Raw genomic sequence first — 8,520 nt, 5'->3', positions numbered from 1 at the left:
CCCCTTTGTCTTTGTATATCTGAGTTTTGTTAATTTCTGAATGAGTAGCTTGAGACCCTTCTGAAAGAGTAGGATCAAAACCCATCACTAGCAAGATCCGAGAATATTCTAAGCCCCATGTTCAACTTTCTTCTTCCAGATGACCTCACAGTCTCCCACTTCACCAGGGAAGGTGAAGGACACTTGTACCTGTTTGTTTGTTTGTGTGTTTATTTGTGTGTGTGTGTGTGTGTGTGTGTGTGTGTGTGTGTGCGTGTGTGTGTGTTTGTTTGTTTTTTAAAGATTTAGGTACTTTAATAAGGGCCTTTGGATCCACTACTATAACCAAAAACACCAAATGTAGCTTTGGTAATTTTGGTACAAGAACAAGCACAGAAGGAAAACATTTCAACTTGGAAATTGGAAAGCACCCACTAAATTAGGAGAAATATTACTGTCTCTTTAAAAGCAAACAGTTCCTCCACTGGCTCCACCCAATCTATTGCTTTCTGCCTCTATGATTTCAGAGGGTGTGAACAATTTTTCTTCACAGTTAAAACAAAAGCACCAGCTGGAAGAGTGTCTGGCGAAAATCTGAGAATTCACCAACTGGTTGAAAAGAAGGTGAGTCTGGCTGAGAAGCAGCCCTGAGCACTAGGGTTGTTTGGGCAGTAGGTCCATGGAGTGAGTGTTCATGGTGTGGGTTCTTGTCCCAGGAAGGACCAGGTTCTGTGCCCGAGGCACAGTAAGGGGGGATACTGTCTGAGGGTAGTGAAGGAGGGCAGGGTGGGGAGTCAGGAGTGTTATTAGCACAATGCTACATGTCTCATACTGAACAGGACACATTTGTGCTGACTGGTGCACCTTCATGCATTTGCTGCTCTGAAAAACACTGAGGGCTGCCTGGCAAGCCTTCCTTTTCCCTGGACAGAAAATGAGTGTCCCCAAGGCAGGTCTTTAGAGCTTGAAGGCAATATAAAGACTGACCTGTCTAACTTCCTCTTTTTACTGAATAGGAGCAGGATCCCAGGGAATGTGGTGATCCTAAGGGTTACCCATGTCACTAAGGTCATAGGAAATCTGCACTGCAGTTTTCTGAATCCTTTCCATCATTTAGCAGAGAGAAACTCTAATCTGAGTAGTGTGACATGTGAGGTGAGGAGGGGATGTCTATGTCTATGTCAATAGCCATAAAGGTTTGGCTATTCTTCAAGAACAATGTATATGAAACCCTCCACTCAATGGCCCTAGTTACAGGTTTCCTAAAGTGTTCTGTTCTGGAAAGAGTGTGGACTCTCCTCCCTGTCCTCTCTTGATCTAGCTCTGATTCGATGTAATTTTAGAATTCTGAGAAGACACTGAAGGAGGCCATTGTGTGCAGTGGTTAGGAGGGAAGACAGACTTTGAATTTGATGCTGTTCTGCCCAATACCTGTTAGCACTGTGACCTTGGGCAAGTGTTTCAGCATTTTCAAGCCACATCAATGTCTTTATTTAAAAAGTTAGAATAATAAAATTAGCTTTTTGCAGGCTATTATAGGGGAGTAGGTGAGATAATGTACAAAAAATTATCAGAGTGCTTACTTTAGAATGTCAGCAGTGGTTATATTACATACATCAATTTTTTATTGTTGAAAAATGTTAATTTACTCAAAGATAAATGAACATTAAAAGGAACTTTCATGTACCTAGACCAAGCTTCCACAATTATTAAGTGATGACAATATAGTTACACTAATAGTGTATAGATTCTATATACTCACCACTCCCCAGCCACACCACATTATTTTGAAGCAAATATCATTGTTTCATTTTACCAGTACATATTTGAAGCCATTTAAAAATATGATCATAATCAGACTTAAAAAAGCAAACAGAATTTTTTTACAAAGTTAACAGTTGTCTTCAGATTTCCCTGATTGTCAACAAACAAAAACTGTTTGAAATTGGATCCTATTAAGATTCATAAATTGCAATTGTTTGGTTTCTCTTATATTTAATTTAATATATAGCTTTCTCATCTTCTCTGTTTCCTTCTAGAGGAAGTCTTTTTTCCAAAGGAATGGTGCAATTTGCATTTTGTTGATTAACATTCTCATGGTGTCATTTCACCTGCTCTTCTAGTTCCAGTGTTTTGGGTGAAATTATTTAAGGAGAGGCTTGCTCTGACTCAGGTTTGACTATTTATTGGGAATACATCATAGGTTCAGCTGTAAAGTTCCCTTTGAAAGCACATAATCTTTGGTTGTCTTTCTTTGGCATTAATTGATGTTAATGATAGCCTAAATTTCATTAAGGGACAGAAGTAATGATATCAAATTCTATCATTCTTCCCTTATTTATTAGATGGAAAAATCCTATAAAATGAAAGTTCCCTCCAACCATTCTCTTATTTCCATGAGGTACAGTTGTATCTGAAAGACAAAATAAATGCTCCATTTCCTTTTTTATTTGTCGATGTTCATAACAATGAAATGCTTTCCTAACACATTCCCCAGGAAGTGATTGACTATTTTAAGCACAAGGACTTGTTATGAACTCATGTATTTTAAGATATCTGATATATTTTGATTCATTAGAGTTATTATTGATGCTCACAAAAATGTCCAGTTGCATTTTCTTGAGATTGACTCTTAAGTCCTTTCCATAAGATCCCAGTGATTTTTGAGACTATGTTGACTTTCTTTCTTTCTTTTTTTTTTTTAAATATATATTTTATTGATTTTTTACAGAGAGAAAGAGAGAAGGATAGAAAGTTAGAAACATCGATGAGAGAGAATTATCAATCAGCTGCCTCTTGCACACCCCCTACTGGGGATGTGCCCTCAATCAAGATACATGCCTTTGACCGGAATCGAACCCGGGACCCTTCAGTCTGCGGGCTGAGGCTCTATCCACTGAGCCAAACCAGTTTCAGCTATCCTGGCTTTCTTGTTTACAACTCTGCCTATTCCTAGAATCAGTAGTTTATAAAACCCTAATGTTTTGGTGGTAAATGGCATTTGAAAACCACACTCCAGGTACTGAGGGTGGTCATTGTCACTGAGTTCATTATTATCTCTATGCCGTTAAATGGACTCCAAAATTGTGTGCGTGCACACATACACACACTCACACAAAAACAAGAATAGAATTTCTGAAAATAATTTCATATTTTTTCAGGTTATTTTAAAAAATTTAAGTTAATGCCATTAAATATGGACAATGAAAGTATTGCTTTTTTCAGTGTCTTGGACCAATTCCTTATATGGTTCACTCACTCCACAATATAAAATCAGAAATGTTTGCCATTTGCTTTTAGTACTTAAAAATATAATTTTCCTTGTATAATTATGTAAACTACCTATATGGTTTCAATATCATATCTATAAAATCTTAGTGTAACAAAGGCATCCAGTTTTCAGCTTCTGTCCCTATCATCTCCACCCTGCTTCTCCCATTCTCATGTAAGTAAATTTTTGTTGGTTTAGTTTTTAGAGTATCCTGGTATTGCCTTTTCATATATAAGACAAAGATATGTATTATATTTTATATATGTAGTGCACATTCTTTTTTATTGGAGAAATCGTAGGTAAACTTTACATTTTTTTCTTTACTTTGCTTTTCTTCACTGCCCCCCCCACGCCCCCCCCTTAATGATGTATCCTGGAGACCTCTCTTTCCATGCTAGTATAGAGAGACGCATTCCTTTTCACAGTTGGATAGTCCTTCACTGTGTGACTATATCTTAGGTAATACAACCAGAGTCCACTGATAGGCATTTGATAGGTTTTTGGTCTTTTGCTAATACAAATAATGATGCAATAAGCAGCATGATGTGTCATTTTTCTGTATTTTTCTCAGTGTAGTTAAGGAATAAATATTAAAATGGAAAATTGACAATGAATGAGAAAATGCATATGTACATTGGCAGCATAGTGCTGACTTCCCTTCTGTAGGGTTTGGACTGGTTTTCCATTCTCACCAGCCATGCAGGAGAGGACCTGTTTCCCTCATACCTTTGCCAACAGATTATGCTAGCAAACATTGAATTTTTGCCAAACATGGAGGAGTTAAATAGTATCTCACTTCAGAAATAGAGGTGTAATTTAATTAATATTCAATTGATTTTATTTTTTTTTATTTTTCTCTGAGTGTATGTTAATGTCTTTTGATATATTCAAAGTACATTTAAATTCATTTTTCTCTGAATATTTATTCCCATCTCTCACTTCATATTTTAACAAGTTCCTAGTATTTGGTTTCTATACTTTTTAATTTTCTGAGTATAGCAGGAGCATTTATCCCATTTGTTGTAAGCTGAAAAATATTATTTTCACTAATTTGACATTTTTTGTTTTAATTTTTCTAAGGTGTCTTTTGTTCCACATTATCTGTGATATTTTTATGTAATCACACTTATTAATTTTTTCCTTACTTTATTTCAAATCTTAGAAATAGTTTCCTTACCTCCAGGTTACAAATAATGTATCCATGATTTTCTTTTATTTCAACTTGTAATCTGCTTGCAATTTGAATGGCATGAAGCAATGGATGCAATTTTATCTTTTTTCTGTATGATTATATGATTACCCTAAAATTGCTTTATTGCATCATCTTTGGCCCCTTTGATGTGGTATACTGCCATTTGAATCTAACTGTAATATAGTGTAATTGAATTGAATATAAATGAATAAGGAATGATTAATTTGGTCTGTTTCTGAATTTTCTGTTTTTGGTTCACCAGTCTCTCTTGGTACAAAAATATCACACTTCTGTAATCATAGAAATTACAATGCTTGACTCCAGGCAGAGCTATCCCTTCCTCCTTGTTCCTTTTCTTCATGGTGCTGAATAACTTTCTTTTTTTCTTCATTCAAATGAAGTTTATAATCCACTATATTTCACCTGCCTAAAAAAAATGGTGATGACAAAAATTTTAATTTTATAGTTATCCTATCTAATAAAAGAATAATATGCAAATTAATCATCACTCCACTACACCCACAAGCCACTCCCACCAGCCACACCCCACCAGCCAATCAGGAGCGAGTGTGCAAACTAACCCAACAAAGATGACTGCCGCCTCAGAGAAAGGGAGCCTTGAGTTTCCCCAGCGATAGAGGAATCCAAGCTTTCTGTACACCCTGACTAGCCAGGCCTCCACTCAATGGTACAAAGTTTCAATGATAGAATATAAATAAATCACAACAAAAATGGCTTCAGCCATGGAGCTGGAGAGAGCAGGAAACTATGGTTGCCCTGGCAATGGAGGAAGCCAAGCTCTGCAGCCTTGGCCTGTTTTGGCCTACACTTAAGGCTACAAAGTTTCAATGAAAGAAGATAAATAAATCCCAACAGAAATGGCTGCCACCATGGAGTGAGCAGCAGTCTTGGCTCAGCTCCAAGCTACAAAGTTTCAACTGTAGAAGATACATAAATCACAGATACAAGGGATTTCGCTAAGGTCACCAGGGGGCATGGTCAGCCTACAAACCACCACAGGCCCCTCACCCAGGCTCCCCCATGCCCCAAGGGAACTCCCATCCTGATCTGGAACAATCTTCAGGGCAAAGCAGCTGGCCCCCACCCTTGCACCAGGCCTCTATCCTATCTAATAAAAGAGTAATATGCAAATTGACCATTACTTCAACACACAAGATGGCTGCCCCCATGTGGTCAAAGGTCCTGGCACCATGTGAACACAAGATGGCCAGGAGGGGAGGGCAGTTGTGGGTAATCAGGTCAGTAGGGAAGGACAGTTGGGAGGGATATAACCTGCAGAGTAGGGCAGTTAGGGATGACCAGGCTGGCAGATGAGGAAAATTGAGGGAAAACAGGCTGGCAGGGGAGCAGTTAGACATCAATCAGGTTAGCAGGGGATTAGTTAGGGGGTAATCAGGCTGGCAGGCAGGAGCAGTTAGGGGCAATCAGGAAGGCAGGCATTCGAGCAGTTGGAATCCAGCAGTCCTAGATTGTGAGAGGGATGTCCGACTGCCCATTTAGTCCCAAAATTCCTGGAGGGGTCCCAGATTGGAGAGAGTGCAGGATGAGCTGAGGGACACACACCCCTGGGCATAAATTTCATGCACCGGGCCTCTAGTCCTGTATAATCAAAGCCTAATATGTAAATCGACTAAACAGTGGAACTATCAGTGGAATGACTGGTTGATATGACGTGCATTGGTAGCCAGGAGACAGATGGTCAATGCAGGAGCTGCCAATTGGTGGTGACTGTGCTCCCGCAAGGGGAGTGCCCGCTCTCAGCCAGAAGCTGGACTCTTGGCTGGTGAGCGTAGCAGAGGTGGCGAGAGCCTCTCTTGCCTCCGTAGTAATGCTAAGAAACAACACATCAAAGGATAAGGAGCAGTGAGCAGGTGGGCGGACATCCCCCAAGGGTCCCCTGACTGCAAGAGGGTGCAGGCTGGGCTGAGAGACTCCTCACTCAGTGCACAAATTTTGTGTGTCAGGCCTCTACTATAAATAATGCTAGAGAAATGTCTACTTTTTCTTCATCCGAAAACTTTGTAACTCATTATTTTTAACTTTATAATCCACTCTTTCTCAACTACGGGAAAGAGTTATGATAAAAAATTTAAATTTATACTTATATAAGATCATGTTAGATAATTATCTATAATTCAAATGTATAAAATGCTTTAAACATGGGTCAGATTTTAATTCAGTCAAATGTCTTGACTACACTAGGTAATTTTCTACTTCATCTATTAATAAGATGTGTTGTAACAATAAATTTTGGTATGAATATTTCTAAATGAAATAGGTCTATAGCTTTATTTATTGGTCAAATCTCTGTTAGCCTTTAGAACCAACATCACACTTGATTCATAAAAGAATTGAAAGATTTCTTCTTCTTTTTTTTATATATGATTAGGAATATTTTACATAATATTGAGATGATCAGCTGTTGTAGATGTTTCAGTGAATTCTCCTGTAAAAGCACCTGGACATTGTAATCTTTTGTGGGAAAACTCTGCTTTATTATTTTCTCCAGATGAGTAATAGATGACTACAAATTTTCATGGAGGAAAAGAACACAGAAAATAGGTTTGAGAATGGTCCCCACTTACCAAAGTATCCTTTTCCCTTCTCTTTCCTTTCCTTGAGGTCCTGTTGGTACCTGCACCCCAGAGTCTCTTGAAAGAAGATGGCTGGCCTGTCAGGACAACACTCTGAGGATTGTTCTGGTGGGGAAAACTGGAAGTGGAAAAAGTGCAACAGGAAACAGCATCCTTGGGAGAAAAGCATTTGAATCTAAAATTGCTCCTTACGCTGTTACCAAGAAATGTCAAAGAGTAATCCGACACTGGAAGGGTAGGGAACTTTTTGTAGTAGACACCCCAGGGCTCTTTGACACCGACGAGACACTGAAGACTGCCTGTGAGCATATCACCGAGTGTGCCCTCTTGACCTACCCTGGGCCCCAGGCTATCATCCTAGTTCTACAACTGGGCCGCTACACGGAAGAGGAGCAGAAAACAGTTGCATTGATCAAGAACTTCTTTGGGAGCCAGCCATGAAGCACATGATCATCTTGTTCACGCAAAGAAGAATTGGGAGATCAGCCACTGCATAAGTTTATAAAAGAATCAGAGGTAAACCTGAAAAGTATCATCGAGGAGTGTGGGAACCGCTGCTGTGCCTTTAATAACAAGCCAAGTGATGAGGCTGAGAAGGAAGCTCAACTGCAGGAGCTGGTGGAGCTGATAGAGGAAGTGGTACAGGATAATGGAGGGGCTCACTTTTCTGATGCCATCTACAAGTTAACAATGGAAATAGGGGGAAAGCTGCAACCTCAGGAAGAGGCCTTGAAGAAATTCTATGCTGATCAATTACAGAAAGAAAATAAACAAATTGAAGAGCAATGTGCTAAGGGAAAAATATCAGCGGAAGAAATGGAAAGAAGAAAAAAATATTCTGATTGGAGGACTATAATGAAAAAACTAAAAATATTAAGGAGGAAGCTGAAATAAATATACTTAAAGATGTTGTTAATTGGATTTGGAATATACTTTCAAAAATATGGGATATGTTTCAAAAATAATGTAAATTTTATTTCTTAATTTAGTATGATTTGTTAATGTGGTTAATTGTATTTTCCAAAGATGACTACAACAATGTATTCTATCCCACCCATTCTTCTTGTAATCTGAGTTTATTTTTCCTTCTGTTGAATTATAGGGTTTATCCCCTAACTTGAAATTCAATGGACTTTGTGACTGCTTTGACAACCAGTGTGTGGTTGTGACTTCAAAAGTGAGATAGGAAAAATGCCTCTTTGTTCCCTAGGGTTTGTGGGCTTGGCACTTGGCAACCATGTGGTGAGGAAGCCCCAGTTGCCCATTGAGAGGCCATGTGAAGAGGACTTGAAGTCACTGGCCCACTCCCCTGGCTGGTCTTTCATCTTCCAGCAGAACCAACTTGACAGCCATGCAAGTGAGGCAACATGGAAGCAGATTCTCCAGCTGCCAACTGAGCCACCTCTGACTAAGCAGCAAAGAGCAAATATCGGCCACCCCCACTTCATCCTGCCCAGATTGCA

General features: G+C 39.1%; 1 protein-coding gene across 1 annotated transcript; it reads left to right on the top strand.

The window, feature by feature from the left end:
* Positions 1-596: 596 nt before the first annotated feature.
* Positions 597-8,520, top strand: LOC118714531 (GTPase IMAP family member 7; the record flags this gene model as incomplete). Its single annotated transcript, XM_036429921.2, is given in 5 exon segments — positions 597-603; positions 7,086-7,487; positions 7,490-7,517; positions 7,519-7,909; positions 7,912-8,520. Coding segments are annotated over 5 exon segments (939 nt in total), but the record flags the coding sequence as incomplete, so codon positions are not given.

This window comes from Pipistrellus kuhlii, unplaced genomic scaffold, assembly GCF_014108245.1.
Source record: "Pipistrellus kuhlii isolate mPipKuh1 unplaced genomic scaffold, mPipKuh1.p scaffold_m20_p_10, whole genome shotgun sequence".
Classification (NCBI taxonomy): Eukaryota; Metazoa; Chordata; class Mammalia; order Chiroptera; family Vespertilionidae; genus Pipistrellus; species Pipistrellus kuhlii.
This window is presented reverse-complemented; position numbering and strand designations above follow the sequence as displayed.